This window comes from Salmo salar, chromosome 26 (genome assembly GCF_965601325.2).
Source record: "Salmo salar chromosome 26, fSalSal1, whole genome shotgun sequence".
Taxonomy (NCBI): Eukaryota; Metazoa; Chordata; class Actinopteri; order Salmoniformes; family Salmonidae; genus Salmo; species Salmo salar.
In genome coordinates this window covers 2,763,622-2,787,303 of record NC_138316.1, presented here as the reverse complement: position 1 = coordinate 2,787,303, position 23,682 = coordinate 2,763,622, and the positions used below count along the sequence as shown (strand labels likewise).

The 23,682-nt window shown below is 39.9% G+C and overlaps 1 protein-coding gene and 1 non-coding gene across 4 annotated transcripts in view; one reads left to right on the top strand and one right to left on the bottom strand.

Moving 5' to 3' along the window:
- LOC106587026 (zinc finger MIZ domain-containing protein 2) overlaps positions 1–23,682 on the bottom strand; it is a 91,183-nt gene that overhangs the window by 5,643 nt on the left and 61,858 nt on the right. For all 3 annotated transcript variants that reach the window (XM_014174873.3, XM_014174871.3, XM_014174872.3), the window contains 2 exons: positions 3,551–3,717; positions 343–558 (listed from right to left, as the gene is read on the bottom strand). In XM_014174873.3, coding sequence (XP_014030348.1) covers positions 343–558; positions 3,551–3,717 — 383 coding nt within the window. The remainder of the gene's footprint in view (positions 1–342; positions 559–3,550; positions 3,718–23,682) is intronic.
- trnas-gcu (transfer RNA serine (anticodon GCU)) lies at positions 6,888–6,958 on the top strand. The gene has a single exon. It is a non-coding gene; the product is annotated as a tRNA-Ser (tRNA).

Sequence of the window (23,682 nt, the reverse complement as noted above, 5' to 3'; positions counted from 1 at the left end):
TCGCCTCATGGGTCTCCAGGTCACGGCCAGCTGAGACACAGCCTGGCATCGAATCCGGATCTATAGTGACGCCTCAAGCACTGCAGTGCCTTAGACTGCTGCGCCACTCGGAAGGCTCCACGTCTGGAACAATATTTACATTTTACCTAACCCGTTTCCTAACCTTAACCTAATACCGAAAAGTCACTTCTTCTAGTCCAAACTGGCAGACCTGCCCTGAAAACAGTCTTGGTTTCCACTGATGCGATACAGCCATTGTGTACAGTGTGAATGTAAATGTAGTGTAGCAATGCACTGAGTAGCTAGGTCATGAAGTGAGTGAATTAAAATGTTGCTACTCACATCCAAGGAAGGCTCTGGCACCTCTGAGCAAGCGGGACCCCCTAACCCAAAGGAGCTTTCTGTGTGTAGTCTGGTGTTTTGGGAGGGATTGCGAGGCTGCATCATGGGTGCCCCTGGTCCCCCGAGGTGTGAGTTGCTATGGAGGCCTTGATGCTGCTGATGCTGTTGATGCTGGAGAGAACTGTGGGAGGAGTCCATGCGGCCCGAATGGGGAATCTGAGTTGAAAAGTATTATAAGTATTATAAGCTCCTGCATAACACGTCTGTGCCACATCAACGTATAATATTCTTTGGTGTGTTAGAAGTAAAATAAAGTTTTATAACAAGCCAATTCAACTCAAATCCAACTACCCTTCCAAAGTGTCATGCTCCTTTCAATTAGAACTCATCATCAATTCCTTACGACTTTGATGGCACCTGTGATTTGTAGAAGGGCCAAGACAACAAAGCAATATATGAAACCATCTTAACCCACGCTTAACCTATTCTTTATAGTTGAACTTAATCAATTTCTTCAACTTTATATGGTTCATTCATTCAGATTAGAGGTCGACTGATTATGATTTTTCAACGCCGATATACCGATTATGGGAGGACCAAAAAAAGCCGATAGCGATTCAATCAGACAATATATATATATACATACATACAGTGGTGGAAAAAAGTATTTGATCCCCTGCTGATTTTGTGCGTTTGCCCACTTACAAAGAAATTATCAGTCTATAATTTGAATGGTAGATTTATTTGAACAGTGAGAGACAGAATAACAACAAAAAAATCCAGAACAAAGCATATCAAAAATGTTTTAAATTATTTGCATTTTAATGAGGGAAATAAGTATGACTTAGTACTTGGTGGCAAAACCCTTGTTGGCAATCACAGAGGTCAGACATTTCTTGTAGTTGGCCACCAGGTTTGCACACATCTCAGGAAGGATTTTGTCCTACTCCTTTTGCAGATCTTCTCCAAGTCATTAAGGTTTCGAGGCTGACATTTGGCAACTCAAACCTTCAGCTCCCTCCACAGATTTTCTATGGGATTAAGGTCTGGAGACTGGCTAGGCCACTCCAGGACCTTAATGTGCTTCTTCTTGAGCCACTCCTTTGTTGCCTTGGCCGTGTGTTTTGGGTCATTGTCATGCTGGAATACCCATCCACGACCCATTTTCAATGCCCTGGCTGAGGGAAGGAGGTTCTCACCCAAGATTTGACAGTACATGGCCCCGTCAAATGATGCGGTGAAGTTGTCCTGTCCCCTTAGCAGAAAAACACCCCCAAAGCATAATGTTTCCACCTCCATGTTTGACGGTGGAGATGGTGTTCTTGGGGTCATAGGCAGCATTCCTCCTCCTCCAAACACGGCGAGTTGAGTTGATGCCAAAGAGCTCCATTTTGGTCTCATCTGACCACAACACTTTCACCAGTTGTCCTCTGAATCATTCAGATGTTCATTGGCAAACTTCAGATGGGCATGTATATGTATTCTTGAGCAGGGGGACCTTGCGGGCGCTTTTGGATTTCAGTCCTTCACGGCGTAATGTGTTACCAATTGTTTTCTTGGTGACTATGGTCCCAGCTGCCTTGAGATCATTGACAAGATCCTCCCGTGTAGTTCTGGGCTGATTCCTCACCGTTCTCATGATCATTGCAACTCCACGAGGTGAGATCTTGGATGGTGCCCCAGGCCGAGGGATATTGACAGTTCTTTTGTGTTTCCTCCATTTGCAAATAATCACACCAAATGTTGTCACCTTCTCACCAAGCTGCTTGGCGATGGTCTTGTAGCACATTCCAGCCTTGTGTAGGTCTACAATCTTGTCCCTGACATCCTTGGAGAGCTCTTTGGTCTTGCCATGGTGGAGAGTTTGGAATCTGATTGATTGATTGCTTCTGTGGACAGGTGTCTTTTATACAGGTAACAAACTGAGATTAGGAGCACTCCCTTTAAGAGTGTGCCAGAAATCTTTCTAATTGATAGGGGGTCAAATAATTATTTCCCTCATTAAAATGCCAATCAATTTATAACATTTTTGACATGTGTTTTTCTGGTTTTTTTGTTGTTATTCAGTCTCTCACTGTTGAAATAAACCTACCATTAAAATTATAGACTGATCATTTCTTTGTCAGTGGGCAAACGTACAAAATCAGCAGAGGATCAAATACTTCCCCCCCCCCCCACTGTATGTATGTATGTATGTATGTATGTATGTATGTATGTACATACATACATACATACATACATACATACATACATACATACATACATACATACATACATACACACATATACATACACACACACACACAGTTCGCAACGAGCCAGGCGGCCCAAATTGCGGCATATACCCTGACTCTGCTTGCACTGAACGCAAGAGAAGTGACAATTTCCCTAGTTAATATTGCCTGCTAAGATGAATTTCTTTTAACTAAATATGCAGGCTTAAAAAAATATACTTGTGTATTGATTTTAAGAAATGCATTGACGTTTATCGTTAGGTTCATTGGTGCAACGATTATGCTTTTATCGCAAATGCGCTTTTGTTAAATCATCACCCGTTTGGCGAAGTAGGCTGTGATTTGATGATAAATTAACAGGCACCGCATTGATTATATGCAATACAGGACAAGCTAGTTAAACTAGTAATATCATCAACCATGTGTAGTTAACTAGTGATTATGTTAAGATGTATTGTTTTTTTATAAGATAAGTTTAATTCTAGCTAGCAACTTACCTTGGCTCCTTGCTGCACTCGCGTAACAGGTGGTCAGCCTGCCACGCAGTCTCCTCGTGGATTGCAATGTAATCGGCCATAATCGGCATCCAAAAATGCTGATTATCGATTGTTATGAAAACTTGAAATCAGCCCTAATTAAATCGGCCATGCCGATTAATCGGCCGACCTCTAATTCAGATTACATTATGAATTTTATGGATAACTTATCATAATGACATGCACCATCAACACTGATTAGTAAACCAGGACCCACATACAAAAGAAAGACCACGTCTACAACACTACCCCACAGTTTGGTCTCTAAACGAATAAGGGAACTTCAACTTTGTCACCTAGCTGGTTAGATGAAAAGTGAATGATAATACGTAAAAGCACAAACATGATTATTTTAGGGGTGGGGTGGATTTGTTTGTCAAGGCTCCAGACCATTGAGAACAGGAAGAACAAAGCCCTCAGCAGGGTTGAGGTTAGTACCTGGGATGACATGGGATGTCCCATGGGTTTGTCTGAAGTGAGGAGTCCACTTGGCAGGTCAGCCTGGTAGGAGAGGGGGGGTGGTCCCGAGGAGAACTCCCCAACATTAGGGGTGCCAGGGGCATTTGGGAAGTCTGAGAACCCAGGCTGGTTAGGGTATCCCAATCCTGGGCAGAAACAGACATACACTCCTGTTACTTAGACATTCTCCACCGTTTTAACCATAAATGTACATGATAAGAATGTTTATTTGTTATTTTTTTCACAGAGAGCATTTGCTAATTAATCCATTTCAAAATTAATTTCGGCAAATACTTTGTAGAAAATAAAAGTAATGTTTTAGCAGGGAACGGCTATGAGAGGTGATTTGGAAATTTGGCTAAAACAGTCCAAAACATTTGTATTTGTACACTAAAGGAAAAACGTCAGAACCATTCTTTACTGAATTAACTATTGGTTGTGCTCATTGGGGTACTCCATAGAAAACTGCAAATATTTTGGACACAGAAAAGAAAAAACAGCCGTTTCCTTTGTAATAAGTACAGACAATATCCTATCATATCTCAGTCCCTCCGGGATTTTTTTTTTTTTTTTTTTTTTTGGTGATAGATTCAGAGGGGTTGGCTTAAATGCGGAAGACACATTTTGGTTGAATGCATTCAGTTGTGCAACTGACTAGGTATCCCCTTTCCCTACCCAATTTGCAATGATTTCTTACACTGTCACGAAAATGCACTAACAGGGGAAAAAGTTTGTTGACGTGTAGCTTGATTGAACCATTTTATGCTTTAAAAAAGTGCTGCAATTGGTTAAAATTGTTAGCACTTGTTTTGTATTGCGGTGATCATACAGTTTTATGCGGTAATATTGCAGTGATTTGACTGTTTTATGCGGTGTGGTGGATGAATCAGAATTAGTCGGGTAACATAGATAATTAAGATGTTTTATTAGTATAATATGCTTACGTGAGATACTTGTCATTAGAAAGTGTCCTTTGGACTCTGGTGTCTCTCAGTTGCACGTTTCCCTTAGCTGGGGCTCAGTCACTTGGGGCCCAGAGAGGGGAGAGGTCAGACTTGTTTTTTTTACATGTCTCTGTTGCTATGCAGAATATCAGCAAGAGAGGACAGAATGAAACATTGTCTTCATATGTGAATGTGTCTTTACCTATTCTTAAACCATGTGGAGGGATGGCGTGATTAATGGGGAAACAATTATTTGTCTCCACAATGTCTGTGCGCAGGTCACTCCCCTCAGTGAGCTTGTCCAGGAGTGGGAACAAGAGGTGTCTTACTGAGGATGGGCCTCTATGAGATAGCACTGACAGAGGAGATTTATGGTGTATTTTGATAAGAACGCCTAAAAAGCATTCCAGAGGACATGAGCTAATGGTTTTGTTCTATACCGTACCAGGGAGGGACGGTTCTAGGGAGACCAGACACTGGTCTATATAATGAACACTGTTGAGATAGCAGTTGCTGTCTGCTGTGTTTTATAGATATCTTTTCATACAAAACTTAACCTTTGTGAACTGTTCCTAAGATTTGTGGTTTGTCAATGTACGTTGAAGGGGTGGATTCATGGGTATAAAAAGCTCTTTGTATTGTTGTATAGAGACCTTCCTGGTTCATTCGAGAGAGTGCATTATTGAAGGTCAAAGTACTTTGCAAAAGTATCTAAATTATTAAAGATGTAGTTTAACTCAGACTGGTGTGTTTGTAACTCTCCTCATTTGGTAATGCAGAAATTAGCCACCACATTTGGCGACGAGGATGGGATTTGAATCTTCACTTGGTGATCGCGCCTGACGACCTAGGTAAATCGTGCACGAGGGATCCCTCAAACTTGAGATCTCAGGGAAACCACACTTCGGGAACGAAGCAGATGGACCCACCTTTGATCTGAGAGGCAGCAAGCTGAGTGGATACCACATCTCGAACTTAGTTTTTTTTAAAGAAAGAGGTGAGCAAACCACACTTGAAGTCGAGTTTTTAGAAAAGCCTCTGTTACGTGAGCTCTGAGTGTGTATTCCTTTGTGAGGGGGCACCTTGGAGGCGTAAACAGGGCCGAGTCAGAGGGGAGTAATCTGAGAGTTTGCGGACTCAAAGATACTCTGCCACTGGTCGGTTGCGTGCGACCTAGAGCCGTCCTGACACTGAATTGATCACAGTGGGGATTGGTGCGGTCTGTGGGGGTGAGGGGCCAGGGTGACTGTGTGTTCTGTGTGAAACATGGTACTTGGTGAAGCCCTATTGGAATAAGGACCTAGTTCTGAGAATGTCTGGTGACTGTCTAAGTGACCCTCAGAGGTGGTGAATTCCAATTATTTTAAATGTACTAGCCAGGTATGCCCTGAGTTACTCTGTGTGAGTATTTTTGTTAAAGTTACCACTAGGTAATCTTTGTAGGAGCGTTCTGTGTGAGTGGGTAGGTTGACTGTGTGGGTAACCTTTCAATTATGTTCTGATGTTCTGTGTGGACATCTGACCAGTTCTGTGTGAGTATCGGGCCAATCCTGTGTGAGTGATCCTTAAAGTTCTGTGTGAGTACCTAAAAATTCTAACGTTTTATTTGGATTCTGTGAATATATGATGTGTGTGTATAATCGATTACTAGAGATTTGATAAAGAATGCTGAGAATATAATTAGATACAATTTAAACCACCCATTCGTAGACTTATGTAGGTTTTGAGTTGGTATGTTTAATGGATAATTTGATAAAGATGAGGTTTTAAGCGTTAGTAAACTGTCTACAATGTTTGGGAAATTGTGCTCTAGAAACTGATTGGAGTGTGTCCACTTTTGGTTATCTTACCCTAACGATGTAACTATAAATGCGTATTGGATTATCTCCGTCTGGGTACAACAGTTGAAATAAAACTGCCCTTAAGGTCTGAAACTGTTTTATTTTCTCCTCCCAGTATGAGAGGAGTTGCTGGATATATTGAATAAACCGTTTTCCATAAAGTTAAAGCGAATTAAGATGGAATCTCGACATAATTTATAAAGTCGGACAAAGCCTAGGGTATCCATCAAACTAATCATCATTGCCTGATTTTAATATGATTAAGTAAAGTAATTGAAATACGATGAGAAAACATACTTTTATTAAAAGGCGCAAAAAGGCGCAAGATCTGTTTCCTAGTCAATGAATGTTGATTTTACTCTTTGACTGCTAATCTATTCATTTGGCATGTGAGAATCATCGCTGGAGTAAAGCTTGGACTTTGAAATTAGGGCTATGTTCTGGGAATTGTCTCGGTAGTACGTGCCTGATTTTACGACTACAGACAATTGTAAATGGGTTTATTTGCTGGGAGTCTGGTTCATTTAAATAGCATTGGTGGTTCAGTGGTAGAATTCTCGCCTGCTACGCAGGAGGCCCGGGTTCATTTCCCGGCCAATGCGCAAATGGACTAAAATCTGTGTTTTTGATTGTAATTCAACTATTGGTATGTTTGCCTGGAAAGATACGGTCGCTAGTGTTTGTTGAAGATATAAACTGAACGTTTTGATAGCTTGATTAGTTTAAATTGAAAGACTAATTCATTCAAAATAATAGCGAGGCGAATTTTGATATAATACGTTGTCTGTTGCTGGAAATGACATATAGAGATAATGGCGATAGAGTGTGTCCACCAAAATGTGTTTATTCTTATGGATTGACTGATGTATGTTATAAGTTTGGCGATTTACATGTTATTTTTAAAGTCTTGGACATTTCATAAGTGTGAAGCCGAAAGAGAAGAGGAGGTTGTAAAGTTTGGTTTTAATCTTACGATAGAGGTAAGGCAGAACGTTGTTTGAGTAGTGGGTTATATTTTTGCTTACGGGTAAAAAAAAAAAGGATTAGAAGAGAGTTGGTTGTGAGCACTGTGCTATATTTGGCAGTAAGCTATTCAGGTCTGGATAGTTGAATCGTAAAAGGTTTGTGATGGTTTCTGGTTATTGATTCTTGGTTTGAATGTTTAGGTAACAACAGTGAATTGCAGGTTGAGTTAATTTTATTTTGCAGGAACAGTGCAAATTTATCACAGTTGTGTGTGTCTAATGGCAGGGTATTCCAGACATGGGAAGCTCTCACACTGAAAGCAGATTGACTAAAGGTGCTTTTCCTTAAGGGAACTATACAGTCATCTCTCATGGCAGACCTTCTGTTGCCATAAGGTTTGGGTTTTCTGTTGAACAAAAGTACTAAGTGGGGGAGTATCCTAGATTTGAAGTATAGTTTTGTTACCTCTGTAGTAAAACAATTTCATTTGTTTTGGAAATTAGCTAGGTTGCATTTGGTTATTTGAATTACCTTTTCATTTGCTTTTTAAAAAGAGAGGTTGGAATCAAGTATGATGCAGTGGAACTTAAAATCAGATATCACGTGGAACTTTCCCCCTGATACATAGACATCTGTCTAAGAGGCATCAGTGTTTTCTTTGTGAGGAACATGCAGACTGTGTTTTTATTTTTTATTTTATTGAGATGCAAACATGAGTCTGAGCAACTTTGTCATCTGAACCATTAAAGTAGTGAGTTCTTGTGTAGCTTGTTTGTTATTTGCATGCATTGATCAATGTATCATCTGCTTACATTGGAACTTCAGACCCTGTACGGACAGAAGGAAGATCATTAATGTACGAGCTGAACAGTATTGACCTTTGGGGAATGAAAACATTGTATATTATGTGTGTGGGGAAAAAAGTTAGTTTTGATTCTTACGCTGATGTGATAGCACAAACTTTTTAAAGGTTTTAGTTTTATTAAATGACAAGGATTGTTTTTACTAAATTTATGCAACAGGTTGAAATGATTTGATTGCTGGAAAGAGGTTATGGGTTTGTTTATTGTTTAGTGTTTGTTTATTTTTGGTGTTGATTTCACTTAATTAAACATTGTATTATCTGATGTGTTTGAGTAGGATTCTTTCCTCCGGGATGGATGGAAGTCAATTAAAGTATGTATGTTAAAGGAAACATGGGAGAACACGTCTCAAACAACATTTTATTAAATGCCTGGGATTAAATAATGCTGATTCCTTACGCTGAGAAATGTACTACATTTTTTACACATTTTTTTTCCATTTAGTGGGGTAACAGGAACAATCCAAAAGGTGAAAAAAGCTATCACATATTTGTTGGATATTGGTCTAGTAATGATACCAGCATAATTGTATCTAAGGGTAGCGCATGTTCAATTAAGCATGCATATACATTGATAGATTAAAACAAATGATTAATGATTTGAGGGAGTACAGTGGAATTATCATTAGGTTTTGTTTGTAGTTAACTTTTGGGTTTCTGAATCGGTGTAGTATAATGTATGCTACCGAAGTGTTTTGTGTTTGTCTTTGGGGAAATGGGGATTTCATTATCTCTCTTTGGAATGTTTCCTGGGGCTATAATCTTGGGTGAGTGAGGTAGAGGCCATAAACTACCAAAATGGAAAAGACCTGGCAATTTTTTGTTTGTTTTTACTTTAGGGTTTGCAAATACCCACACAAAACACATTTGTTATTACTATTTGTTGGTGTTTTTAAAATCGTATGTTTGATTTGTTTTCTATTTCCTGTGGGATTGGTGGGTTTTCCATATCACTTTGTGCAAAGATATCTTCCAGGGGTATACACACATGGAATTTTTAGAAGTTTTTTTTTTCTTCTGAGTTTTAATTACAGATGTGAATTATTTTGATAAGGAAATGTTTGAGGGTTTTTCTTTCATTTGTCTAAAATAGTTAGAAACATTTCTGTGATGGGGTGGTTTGATTATCGACCTGTGTCTGGGCTTTCCTGTGGGGTCTGATCAGCCTCATGGGAAAGCCATTTGGATAATACATTTTAGGTCATTTGTTATAATGATTTCAAGGTGATTCGTGAAATTTATAATTATGATGAAGTTTAGAGTTCTTGAACATATTGGTAACTTGGACCTACAGTGGGGGGGAAAAGTATTTGATCCCCTGCTGATTTTGTACATTTGCCCACTTACAAAGAAATGATCAGTCTAACATTTTAATAGTAGGTTTATTTGAACAGTGAGAGACAGAATAACAACAAAAAAATCCAGAAAAACACATGTCAAAAATGTTTTAAATGATTAGCATTTTAATGAGGGAAATAAGTATTTGACCCCTCTGCAAAACATACTTGGTGGCAAAACCCTTGTTGGCAATCACAGAGGTCAGACGTTTCTTGTAGTTGGCCACCAGGTTTGCACACATCTCAGGAGGGATTTTGTCCCACTCCTCTTTGCAGATCTTCTCCAAGTCATTAAGGTTTCGAGGCTGACGTTTGGCAACTCGAACCTTCAGCTCCCTCCACAGATATTCTATGGGATTAAGGTCTGGAGACTGGCTAGGCCACTCCAGGACCTTAATGGGCTTCTTCTTGAGCCACTCCTTTGTTGCCCTGGCCGTGTGTTTTGGGTCATTGTCATGCTGGAATATTCATCCACGACCCATTTTCAGTGCCCTGGCTGAGGGAAGGAGGTTCTCACCCAAGATTTGACGGTACATGGCCCCGTCCATCGTCCCTTTGATGCGGTGAAGTTGTCCTGTCCCCTTAGCAGAAAAACACGCCCAAAGCATAATGTTTCCACCTCCATGTTTGACGGTGGAGATGGTGTTCTTGGGGTCATAGGCAGCATTCCTCCTCCTCCAAACACGGCGAGTTGAGTTGATGTCAAAGAGCTCCATTTTGGTCTCATCTGACCACAACACTTTCACCAGTTGTCCTCTGAGTCATTCAGATGTTCATTGGCAAACTTCAGACGGGCATGTATATGTATTCTTGAGCAGGGGGACCTTGCGGGCGCTGCAGGATTTCAGTCCTTCACGGCGTAGTGTGTAACCAATTGTTTTCTTGGTTACTATGGTCCCAGCTGCCTTGAGATCATTGACAAGATCCTCCCGTGTAGTTCTGGGCTGATTCCTCACCGTTCTCATGATCATTGCAACTCCACGAGGTGAGATCTTGCATGGAGCCCCAGGCCGAGGGATATTGACAGTTCTTGTGCGTTTCTTCCATTTGCGAATAATCGCACCAAATGTTGTCATCACCTCACCAAGCTGCTTGGTGATGGTCTTATAGCCCATTCCAGCCTTGTGTAGGTCTACAATCTTGCCCCTGACATCCTTGGAGAGCTCTTTGGTCTTGGCCATGGTGGAGAGTTTGATCGATTGCTTCTGTGGACAGGTGTCTTTTTTACAGGTAACAAGCTGCGGTTAGGAGCACTCCCTTTAAGAGTGTGCTCCTAATCTCAGCTTGTTACCTGTATAAAAGACACCTGGGAGCCAGAAATCTTTCTGATTGAGAGGGGGTCAAATACTTATTTCCCTCATTAAAATGCAAATCAATTTATAACATTTATGACATGAGTTTTTCTGGATATTTTTGTTGTTATTCTGTCTCTCACTGTTCAAATAAACCTACCATTAAAATTATAGACTGATCCTTTCTTTGTCAGTGGGCAAACGTACAAAATCAGCAGGGGATCAAATACTTTTTTCCCTCACTGTATGTGATAGAGGGCATTGCCTTTAACTAAGGGTAGGCTGATAAGTCTATTTTCCTATGACCATGCTTCTTTCACATGCTTTGCTTGCTGTTTGGGGTTTTAGGCTGGGTTTCTGTACAGCACTTTGAGAATATCAGCTGATGTACGAAGGGCTATATAAAAATACATTTGATTTGATATGGGTAAAATCATTTCTTTGTGGAGGTTTTCAGAGTTGTGATTTTCATTTGATTATGTTATTTGAAATTTTGTTTTATCTTTTGACCAGTAGTAGTGTTTTTTAATACATTACTCTCATGGAGAGTTATGTGTTAAAAATGGGGGAGGATACAGTCCTTTGACGTTTTGGATTCAGTTCTTTGAAATTTGGATTGAAGTTTACACACCTTGAGTGATATGTGAAGGAGTGTATTGTTGTGTTGTTTGTTCCGTTCTATTCCCGATGGGTTATAGGTCTAACTTCCTGATTCTGTGGCTCTGCGATGGAGTTGAAATTGTGATGGGAAGTATTAGCCAATTTGAAAGAATAGTTTCAATAGAATGTGTTGTTATTCTCTTTGAAATATGTTTAGACATTTGTATTAGGAATAATTGGTAAAAGTAATAATTTATCATGTAGTTAATGAACTGAAATAAACTGTTGTTCTGATCTGTTCTTTCGAGGTTTTAATGAAAAGTGACATCAGATGGTATCTTAATGCATGGAAGAGATAATTGGACCGAAAGTGTGTGTACCTCAAACCCCCTCTAATTGGCTGAAGAAAGAGTGACGAAGGCGTTGAATATGGCCCTATCCGAACCATTTCTACCGAGAGGAATGGCCGAGCCAGCAACCGGTGTACAGTATCCGATCGAAGCCATCAACTGCTTTTCTCTCATGTTTCTCTCAGGAGTGTGAGAGGAGTCCACGTGGAGTGAGCATGGGGAAAGGTGCTGTTCTAGCTTTTCTTATGTTGCTGGTATATTGGTTGACAAATTTACAAGACATAATGGGCATCTAAGGTGAAACATTGACATTGGGACATTATAATGGGTCATTCACTTTGAACTTTAAAGCTATCTGAAGAAGAAAGAAGAGGACGCCAGAAGAATCAGTGCCTGGAGGAGGGGTTGGTCAACTGTGCCCAAAACTGTTTAGACTTTTGGGGTTTCAGGTTGATTGTAGAGGTCTACACCACGTAAAATTATAGTAATTTAGATTAAGAATGCATTGAGATACTGATCTGTAGAATAATCGTGATAAAATTGTTAATAGTAGAAATTATGGGATAATTATACTGGATGTTAAAATGAATGTACATTCTGCTAATATTGATGTTTGTTAAATTGAGTTTTTTTTACTTTGAGCGATAAGACAAATTTGAATCACTGAGCAATGTCATTTTAAAATTTTGGTTGGATAATTAACTGGGTTCTAATTATGATTTTATTTGGAAATGTAATGATTTTTAAAACTGAAGGATTGATTTGAGTTGAGTAGGTTAATATCTATATGAGTGAAGAAATTAATGTATTAGGGATTGATTGTTTTGATTGTTGTTATGAACTAAGGATGTTTACGCAATTATAAGCATGCCATGGTGACTGCCATGGGTGAACTCTGATCTGGAGAGTGTAAATGATGCTTATCTATTTGATCTATAGGCATTGCCTTATGAATAGTGGAATCATGATGTTTGTCTTGGGTCATGTTCATTAGGCACCAAGGGAATACATTTTACTTTAACTAGGAGTCACTACCTGGATTTGTACAACAAGATATGCTAATTTTAGTTTCTGGGATGGAAATAGTCATGTCCAACATACTATGCTGATCCATTGGAGTGTGATAGATAACTAAAGATTATTTTATTAAACTCCATTGTTGCATGCACTGCATTATGCATTAATTATGTGCTTTTCACTGTCTATGGAAAATATAGCTTCGAATCTCATAAACTGTATTCATTTTTTGTTTTTCTTTATGGGTTCGTACCGGTGACTGTGTATCATAGCCTTCCCAGACAAATTGCTTAGTAAATGTTGGGGGATTGAAATAAGAGACAGTGCTGAGTTTCTTGCGATGTCATGTGCAGGAACCCCATGCAATGAGTTATTGTTTGGTGATTTTTGGTTTATGTAGAATATATGTATTTTCTATGTGAATGAATGTTCTTAAATCTTGTGATTTTCTTTTAAGTTGAGAGGGGACTCAGAGGGATGACTGTCTTCTCTGTTGTGATGACTCCTGTGTTTCGACACTGGTTCTCCTGTAACGTTACTGTTCTGATTCTCTAGAAGGGACGGAGTCCCTTGAGAGGGGAATGTGGTGGATGAATCAGAATTAGTCGGGTAACATAGATAATTAAGATGTTTTATTAGTATAATATGCTTATGTGAGATACTTGTCATTAGAAAGTGCCCTTTGGACTCTGGTGTCTTTCAGTTGCACGTTTCCCTTAGCTGGGGCTCAGTCACTTGGGGCCCAGAGAGGGGAGAGGTCAGACTTGTTTTTTACATGTCTCTGTTGCTTTGCAGAATATCAGCAAGAGAGGAGGACAGAATGAAACATTGTCTTCATATGTGAATGTGTCTTTACCTATTCTTAAACCATGTGGAGGGATGGCGTGATTAATGGGGAGCCAATTATTTGTCTCCACAATGTCTGTGCGCAGGTAACTCCCCTCAGTGAGCTTGTCCAGGAGTGGGAACAAGAGGTGTCTTACTGAGGATGGGCCTCTATGAGATAGCACTGACAGAGGAGATTTATGGTGTATTTTGATAAGAACGCCTAAAAAGCATTCCAGAGGACATGAGCTAATGATTTTGTTCTATACTGTACCAGGGAGGGACGGTTCTAGGGAGACCAGACACCGATCTATATAATGAACACTGTTGAGATAGCAGTTGCTGTCTGCTGTGTTTTATAGATATCTTTTCATACAAAACTTAACCTTTGTGAACTGTTCCTAAGATTTGTGGTTCGTCAATGTATGTTGAAGGGGTGGATTCATGGGTATAAAAAGCTCTTTGTATTGTTGTATAGAGACCTTCCCTGTTTCATTCGAGAGAGTGCATTAATGAAGGTCAAAGTACTTTTGCAAATGTATCTTAATTATTAAAGATGTAGTTTAACTCAGACTGGTGTGTTTGTAACTCTCCTCATTTGGTAATGCAGAAATTAGCCACCACAGCGGTAATAGTGCGGAGATTGGTAAAATTTGAAACCCCTCACATAATGACCTAAGAATCCTAAAGGGACTGATATATGTATTATTGTTTTCTTCCATTTCATGCCAACTGGACACAACCGTGGTTTGTTATCCACTGGGAAAGTCATGTCTAATTCCAGCTCCACTTCCGTATAAAGTCCCATACTGTTTTTGACTGTACTTCAAGAATACATAATGAAATTCATGAAAATGCAATCGTTTAAGATGCAGTGCATTCGTAAAGTATTCAGACCCCTTGACTTTTTCCACATTTCGTTACATTACAGCCATTTTCTAAAATGGATTAAATTGTTTTTCCCCCTTTATCAATCTACACACATAATGACAAAGTAAAAACTAGTTTGACATTTTTGAAAATGTACTAAAAGTAAACTGAAACATATTTACATAAGTATTCAGACCCTTTACTAAGTACTTTATTGAAGCACCTTTGGCAGCGATTACAGCCGAGTCTTCTGGAGCAGGTTATCATCAAGGATCTCTGTACTTTGCGCCGTTCACCTTTGCCTTGATCCTGACTAGTCTCCCAGTCCCTGCTGCTGAAAAACATCCCCACAGCATGATGCTGCCACCACCATGCTTCACTGTAGGGATGATACCAGGGGGCCTCCCGAGTGGAGCAGTGGTCTAAGGCACTGCATCGCTCTGTCGCAGCCGACCACGACCGGGAGACCCATGGGGCGGCGCACAATTGGCCCAGGGTCGTCCGGTTTATGGGAGGGTTTGGCCGGCAGTTATGTCCTTGTCCCATCGCGCACTAGCGACTTCTGTGGCGGGCCGGGTGCAGTGCACGCTAACACGGTCGCCAGGTGCTTCCTCCGACACATTGGTGCGGCTGGCAGCCGGGTTAAGTGGGCATTGTGTCAAGAAGCAGTGCGGCTTGGTTGGGTTTCGGAGGACGCACGGCTCTCCACTTTCGCCTCTCCCGAAACTGTACGGGAGTTGCAGTGGTGAGACAAGACTAACTCCAATTAGATACCATGAAATTGGGGAGAAAAAGGGGTAAACGTTTTCTTTTTTTAATGGGATGATGCCAGGTTTCCTCACTTGGCATTTGGGCCAAAGAGTTCAATCTTGGTTTCATCAGACCAGAGAATCTTGTTTCTCATTGTCTGGGAGTCTTTAGGTGCCTTTTGGCAAAGTCCTAGTGGGCTGTCATGTGCATTTTACTGAGGAGTGGCTTCCGATTGGCCACTCTACCATAAAGGCCTGATTGGTGGAGTGCTGCAGAGATGATTGTCAATTTCTCGCCTTCATTTCTCAGAACAAGAATAGACTGATGAGTTTCATAAGAACGTTCTTTGTTTCTAGCCTGTAATCGAACCCACAAATGCTGATGCTCCAGATAGTCAACTAGCCTAAAGAAGGCCAGTTTTATTGCTTCTTTAAATCAGCACAACAGTTTTCAGCTGTGCTAACATAATTGCAAAAGGGTTTTCTAATGATCAATTATCCTTTTAAAATGATAAAACTTGGATTAGCTAACAACGTGCCATTGGAACACAGGAGTGATGGTTTGCTGATTATGGGCCTCTGTACGCCTATGTAGATATTCCATATTTTTTTTTTTTTTAAGAATCTGCCATTTCCGGCTACAATAGTCATTTACAACATTAAAATGTCTACACTGTATTTCTGATCAATTTGATGTTATTTTAGAATGAACAAAAAATTGCTTTTCTTTCAAAAACAATTGCATTTCTAAGTGACCCCAAACTTTTGAACGGTAGTGTATATATCATTTTTTGTGGGGCGGGGGATCTTGCCTGTTTTGCTTGTTATTTTGGCATTAATACGTGTCACATATCAGTTTTTTTTTAAAGTATAGCGTTAACAAAGCCGCATACAAACATTATCTCTTTCTTGCTTTCTTGAGTAAGGCAGCTCCAAAATGCAGGTGTTTCAGCCAAGCTCAGTGCTTTCTGTGGTGGTGGGGCTAGCCAGCAGAAAATACAGAGCGTTAAGCTTGATTGGCTCAGTTTTCTGTCATGATTAGGCTCCGTTTTATGTCACTCATGGGACAGTACGTCATCCCCAATTCTAACCTTAGAGCTCGAAAATGTTTGCCCCTTGGGTTCTGCCATAGAGTTATATTAGAAGTGCCCATCCATGAAGGCTCAAGGTCATTGGCCTCAGATATGTGATTTGATGTCATTCTATCTACAGTAGCTTTACTTTCAAAGTCTTAGCTAGCAGTCATCGTCAAGTCGACAATCTACTGGCAAATCCTTTTTAATCCTTGTCATATTTAGATAAATAATGGAGAAATTATGGATAAAACATATCGGTGCTCATCGGCTACTGTACATATAGATTACACAACAAGTTGGAAATCGCAAATTCAACAATAAGTTGTTTGGAAGGAATCAGTGGCTAACTGCAAGCGTTGCAAAGAAGCCACTAACGTTAGCCTGCTATTCAATGGCTGTGTTTCTTCCCCCCAGTTCCCACGCAGAAAATGCCAGGCTTTGATGACAAAGTTTGTTAACAAAATTTGCCAACAAAGGACCGCTGCGCCACCTTCACAAGGTGAGTCCAAAAATGTATTGTACGCTGCTGCATAAATTATGTAATATGCAAGGGAGAAATGTATACTGTAGCTAAGAAAGGAATACTAAGTGTATGTTTTGTAGTAAACTGTTAGTAGCACATGTGCCTCACCCTAATAATTTGGTCTATTTTCACCAACGCGGTATTGTGAACACATCGTTTGTGGCCCGGTGTGTGCTTGTTTGGCTACTTCTTTTTGTATAGCTTTTGACAGTGCTACTGATAATAGGTGTGGTGCTTGGCTTGCACATGCAAATTCAGCAGAAACAACATATAACAACATATAATTGTGTTATTTGACATGTCAAATTAAAAGCTTATTTAATGCGTCAAGTGTTATATGACGTATATCTTTTTTGACACGCAAAGACCCAAATGGCATTCAATACGCCTCACCCTAATAATTTTGACTATATTCACCTCTTAATTTCGCCTAATGTTCTAACTTGGTGGTGCACAAATAGCATATAACCTGTTTTAGAGAAATGTAATCATTGAATATTGTAAGAGCTTTCATTGTCTGTTTATATGCCCCATTTATTTATCCTACAGTTCTGATGGGTACAGGGAGTACACTGTATGAACAACCCATGTTCTGAACTCTGTCGCTGTACATTTCAAAAGCGCTGAACAAATAGTTATATTGACTACGTCTGTCGTTGCTTGCTCATTAATGTCTTAATCAAAATAACGGATTGCCTCTTATCCGCTTGTCGTACCCTCATGCCACAGTTTGTACATCTCAATTGTCAGGAGAAACCACATTTGTGTAAGCATGTCTGCCATATCAGCTATGTTTTTATGTGTAGTGGCTTTGCTGGCATGCATCCCACTTGTTTGTTTTTTTCCCCACCAAGATTTACATGCTAAAATCACTAATGCTACCAGTACAACTCGGGAAAGCATACAGTTTATAAGGCAACAGATAAAATAATAGATGATTAACTTATTGAGGGTCTTATTTTGGTGACATGATGACCGATGCTTGGCTACCGTTTGACAGATAAAAAGAATCTTGCTCTTTTGTCCATAATAACCTCATTATCTAGGTAGCCTACCCACACTGTATCTGCAAGATGTTGGCTAGAGTGCAACGTTCCACAACCAGAGGGGTACATTCGCTATATAACGCAACCTTTTGTGACAAAACCATCAGTAGAGTTGAAAATGCGATGGAAACCCATTTAACTTGTATTATTTATTCGTAGATGCCATCATGAGAAGGGACAATTATGTGGATATATTGAAGCAACATCTCAAGACATCAGTCAGGAAGTTAAAGCTTGGTCACAAATGGGTCTTCCAAATGGACAATTACCCCAAAAGTTATTTTTATGTGCAGTACGTCATCACGCACAGCATTTTATCCACAACAAATCAAACATCTTTGGAGGGAAAATGCATATGTTTTTATGCAGATTTTTGATTAGTGTTTAAATCTGTCACCAATTCGATGGAAACCTAGAAAATGTCCATATTTTCCCCCCAAACAATCACTTTTATTTTAACACAGGTTTAACACTTAACATAGGCTTAACTCCCAACAAACACTTTTCAACTTTTTAATTTATTTTTTAAATTTTAACACAGGCCAGGCCCGTGTTACCGCATATCCCAGCAATAATGCCTTGCCTTACGCCTGAGAAGAAAACATTTTGCAACAATTTCCTCAACTTGCCATTGGGTCATCCATTGGCTCAACTTCCACCTTGCCAAATTTACCCCACAGCCACCATTTTGACTATATTAGCCTACACACAGCTACAGTGGTTCCTCCTTTAAAAATTGTGAGCTTACACTGTGGTACTTAGAGGTAATTTGTGGTTAAGTACAGTACCCTGCATCACCACTTCATTGCCCCAGGCCAGCACAAGGGGGAGTTAGAGCACTGATTATGCTTTTGGGTCCTACTGTGTCTCTAACTGACAATGAATGGGCGACGTAAACCTAAATAGAAACTGATAATTGTGCACAACTTCAGCATTACTTACTAAAACTGTTGTTACACTAAGGTTTTTCTTATTTATCTTGTTAGGATTATTTTTGCTCTTACTGTAGTAGTCTAGCCCACTCCCGACCGGTCACGTTGTACAGCGCCTGAGTAGCACAATGGTCTAAGACACTGCATAGCAATACAAGCTGTGCTGCTACAGATGCCGGTTCAATACCTGTGCCGCCCTCGACTGGAAGACCCATGAGATTATTGTAGGTTTTTGGTTTCTCTCCCTCTATAAACAGAAATAAATAATTCTAAATAACAAACTGGTTTGATTTACAAATTAATAACGATGTCTCACCCCATGTTCAAGAATAGCCTTTTTCCTCACTCATTTACGTTAATTGAAAATCTCCAAAATATTGTTATTTTTTAAACAAGGTGATTATTATTATTATTATTATTATTATTATTATTATTATTATTATAATAGAATTATATAAAAGGCAGTTGTAGATTCTCAAAGATATAATAACAGTGTTAATATTATTCGGAAGTTTACATACACTTAGGTTGGAGTCATTAAAACTCATTTTTCAACCACTCCACAGAATTCTTGTTAACAAACTATAATTTTGGCAAGTCGGTTAGGACATCTACTTTGTGCATGACACAAGTCATTTTTCCAACAATTGTTTACAGACAGATTATTTCACTTATAATTCACTGTATCAAAATTCCAGTGGGTCAGAAGTTTACATACACTAAGTTGACTGTGCGTTTAAACAGCTTGGAAAATTCCAGAAAATTATGTCATGGCTTTAGAAGCTTCTCATAGGCTAATTGACATCATTTGAGTCAATTCGAGGTGTACCTGTGGATGTATTTCAAGGCCTACCTTCAAACTCAGTGCCTTTTTGCTTGACATCATGGGAAAATAAAAATAAATCAGCCAAGACCTCAGAAAAAAAACATTGTAGACCTCCACAAGTCTGGTTCATCCTTGGGAGCAATTTCCAAACTCCTGAAGGGACCACGTTCATCTGTACAAACAATAGTACGCAAGTATAAACACCATAGGACCACGCAGCCGTCATACCGCTCAGGAAGGAGACGCGTTCTGTCTCCTAGAGATGAACGTACTTTGGTGCAAAAAGTGCAAATCAATCCCAGAACAGCAGCAAAGGACCATGTGAAGATGCTGGAGGAAACGGGTACAAAAGTATCCATTTCCACAGTAAAACGAGTCCTATATCGACATAACCTGAAAGGCCGCTCAGCAAGGAAGAAGCCACTGCTCCAAAACCTCCATAAATAAGGCAGATTACGGTTTGCAACTGCACATGGGGACAAAGATCGTACTTCAAATGTCCTCTGGTCTGATGAAACAAAAATAGAACTGTTTGGCCATAATGACCCTCGCTATGTTTTGAGGAAAAAGGCGGAGGATTGCAAGCCAAAGAACACCATCCCAACCATGAAGCATGAGGGTGGCAGCATCATGTTGTGGGGATGCTTTTCTGCAGGAGGGACTGGTGCACTTCACAAAATAGATGGCATCATGAGAAGGGAAAATTATGTGGATATATTGAAGCAACATCTCAAGACATCAGTCAGGAAGTTAAAGCTTGGTCACAAATGGGTCTTCCAAATGGACAATTACCCCAAGCATACTTCCAAAGTTGTGGCAAAATGGCTTAAGGACAACAAAGTCAAGGTATTGGAGTGGCCATCACAAAGCCCTCACCTCAATCCAATATAATTTTTGTGGGCAGAACTGAAAAAGCGTGTGCGAGCAAGGAGGCCTACAAACCTGACTCAGTTACACCAGCTCTGTCAGGAGGAATGGGCCAGAATTCACTCAACTTATTGTGGGAAGCTTGTGGAAGGCTAGCCAAAATGTTTGACCCAAATTAAACAATTTAAAGGCAATGCTACCAAATACTAATTGAGTGTATGTAAACTTCTGACCCACTGGGAATGTGATGAAATAAATAAAAGCTGAAATAAATCACTCTCTCTACTATTATTCTGACATTTCACATTCTTAAAATAAAGTGGTGATCCTTAACTGTCCTAAGACAGGGAATTTTTACTCTGATTAAATGTCAGGAATTGTGAAAAACTGAGTTGAAATGTATTTGGCTAAGGTGTATGTAAAGTTCCGACTTCAACTATATATTGGTCATATTGTTCATGGCTCCCGAGTAGCGCACAATGGGATTGTCTTGAAGTTTTCCAGCTGTATCCACTGAAAGAGCATGAGGTTCAAGGCACGAGGGCAGGGGCACAGGATGGGCCGCAGAGCCGCGCACAGAAGACCAATCTAGCCCATGGGGAAGGGAGGAGGAGGAAGATGGAGAGGGGGTGGGCCACCACACTGCACCCACCCCACCACACTGGCAACACTTTAAGGGGCATTGCACTAATAATGGCGCTGACAAGGGAAACGTTCCCGCTGTTCACGTTAAAACTAAAACAATGTAACTAATAATGGCATCTTTATGCTTCGTTAACCTGTTAGGGCTAGGGGGCAGCATTTGCACGTCTGGATAAAAAAAATGTACCCGATTTAATCTGGTTACTAATCCTACCCAGTAACTAGAATATGCATATGTTTGAATGGTGTCTGTGAGTATAACAGAACTCATTTGGCAGGCAAAACCCTGAGACATTTTCTGACAGGAAGTGCATACCTGATGTGTTGTATTACCTTTAAACCTATCCCATTGAAAAACACAGGGGCTGAGGAATATTTTGGCACTTCCTATTGCTTCCACTAGATGTCACCAGCCTTTACAAAGTGTTTTGAGTCTTCTGGAGGGAGATCTGACCGAACAAGAGCCATGGAACGATGATGTCCCATTAGACACCTGGCGCGCGAGTTCATTATGGGTACCCTCGTTCCAATACGTTATAAAATAGTATGCATTCGTCAACCTTAAATATTATTCATGTTCTGGTTAAAAAAGGCCCTAATGATTTATGCTATACAACGTTTGACATGTTTGAACGAACGTAAATATATTTTTTCCCCTCGTTCATGACGAGAAGTCCGGCTGGCTTAGATCATGTGCTAACAAGACGGAGATTTTTGGACATAAATGATGAGCTTTTTTGAACAAAACTACATTCGTTATGGACCTGTGATACCTGGAAGTGACATCTGATGAAGAGAATCAAAGGTAATGGATTATTTACATAGTATTTTCGATTTTAGATCTCCCCAACATGACGTCTAGTCTGTATCGCAACGCGTATTTTTCTGGGCGCAGTGCTCAGATTATTGCAAAGTGTGATTTCCCAGTAAGGTTATTTTTAAATCTGGCAAGTTGACTGCGTTCAAGAGATGTAAATCTATAATTCTTTAAATGACAATATAATATTTTACCAATGTTTTCTAATTTTAATTATTTAATTTGTTACGCTGACTTGACTGCCGGTTATTGGAGGGAAACGATTTCCTCAACATCAATGCCATAGTAAAACGCTGTTTTTGGATATAAATATGAACTTGATAGAACTAAAAATGCATGCATTGTCTAACATAATGTCCTAGGAGTGTCATCTGATGGAGATTGTAAAAGGTTAGTGCATCATTTTAGCTGGTTTTATGGTTTTGGTGACCCTGTCTTTGAATTGACAAAACATTACACACAACTCTTGTAAATGTACTGTCCTAACATACTCTAAATTTATGCTTTCGCCGTAAAACCTTTTTGAAATCGTAAAACGTGGTTAGATTAAGGAGATGTTTATCTTTCAAAGGGTGTAAAATAGTTGTATGTTTGAAAAATTTGAATTTTGACATTTATTTGGATTCAAATTTGCCGCTCTTGAAATGCACCTGCTGTTGATGGAGTGCACCACGGGTGGCACGCTAGCGTCCCACCTAGCCCATAGAGGTTAATAAAATAATGATAAAAAACTAAAAATGACTTAGTTATGGATCCTTAATGAAGTACTATGGGAAGAATTATCACTGAATTACAGAAATATCCTCCAATCCTCTATATGTAATTATTGGCGGAGAGTCACATCATATTTTTCTATATACTGTAGGCCTACCACAGGCGACATGAGTCTCACTAGTGTTGAGTAACGTGCTGTTAAAAGTGGTGTAGGACTTATTTATTTAAAGAGCATATTGAAGTTACAAGCAATAGCCTACAACTATTTTAGCACTGTTTGCTCTGAAACAAGCATAGGGAATGGTCTTGATAAATCAATGAGATTTTTATTTTCACTGAATCTCCGTTTGTGTATTGGTTAGACTAGATTTACAAAATTAGGGTGTAAAAATTAGGGCGACAGCTGACGCATTGGTCCAGAGACAGACGGCATTGGCAGAGAGTCAGGGGGGAATGACACGTTGAAGAGTGCGAGGAACGAGATAGAGTCACAATCCATGCCAGGCACACGTGAGCTCTGGAACTCCACCTCCGTCAGGCAGAGTCAACATACCTGGCGGGTTCGTCAGGTCGTCAGTTCACCCTGACATTTCCATTCCTCTTCTGACAACAGAACTTGACGACCTGCTCACGAGGCACAGCAAGGGCCGTCCAGACCATTGTGCTGTTCTGCTATTCCAAGGAAGTGTAACCAAAGAGAGATACCACGAGTGGGCACAGAATACCAACTGGGATAGATCCCGATGCAAATGTGGCTTACCAGCGAACCTCTGTGTTCATCATTAATTCTATGTCTCAGAAGTTTCTGTCCATGACTGATGCAACCAGAAAAATCATTAAAGACCGAGTTAACGAGTACTTGAGGTCACCGAAAAAGTCTGGACATGGCCTACTCTCCCTTATGTAAGGAATTAGGCACTTTCCCATTTTTCTACAGTAGGTTCTGTAGGCTAATTTTACTTGTCAGACTGCACAGTAGCCTAATAAACAAATGCAGGTGGCTTACATCTTCAAC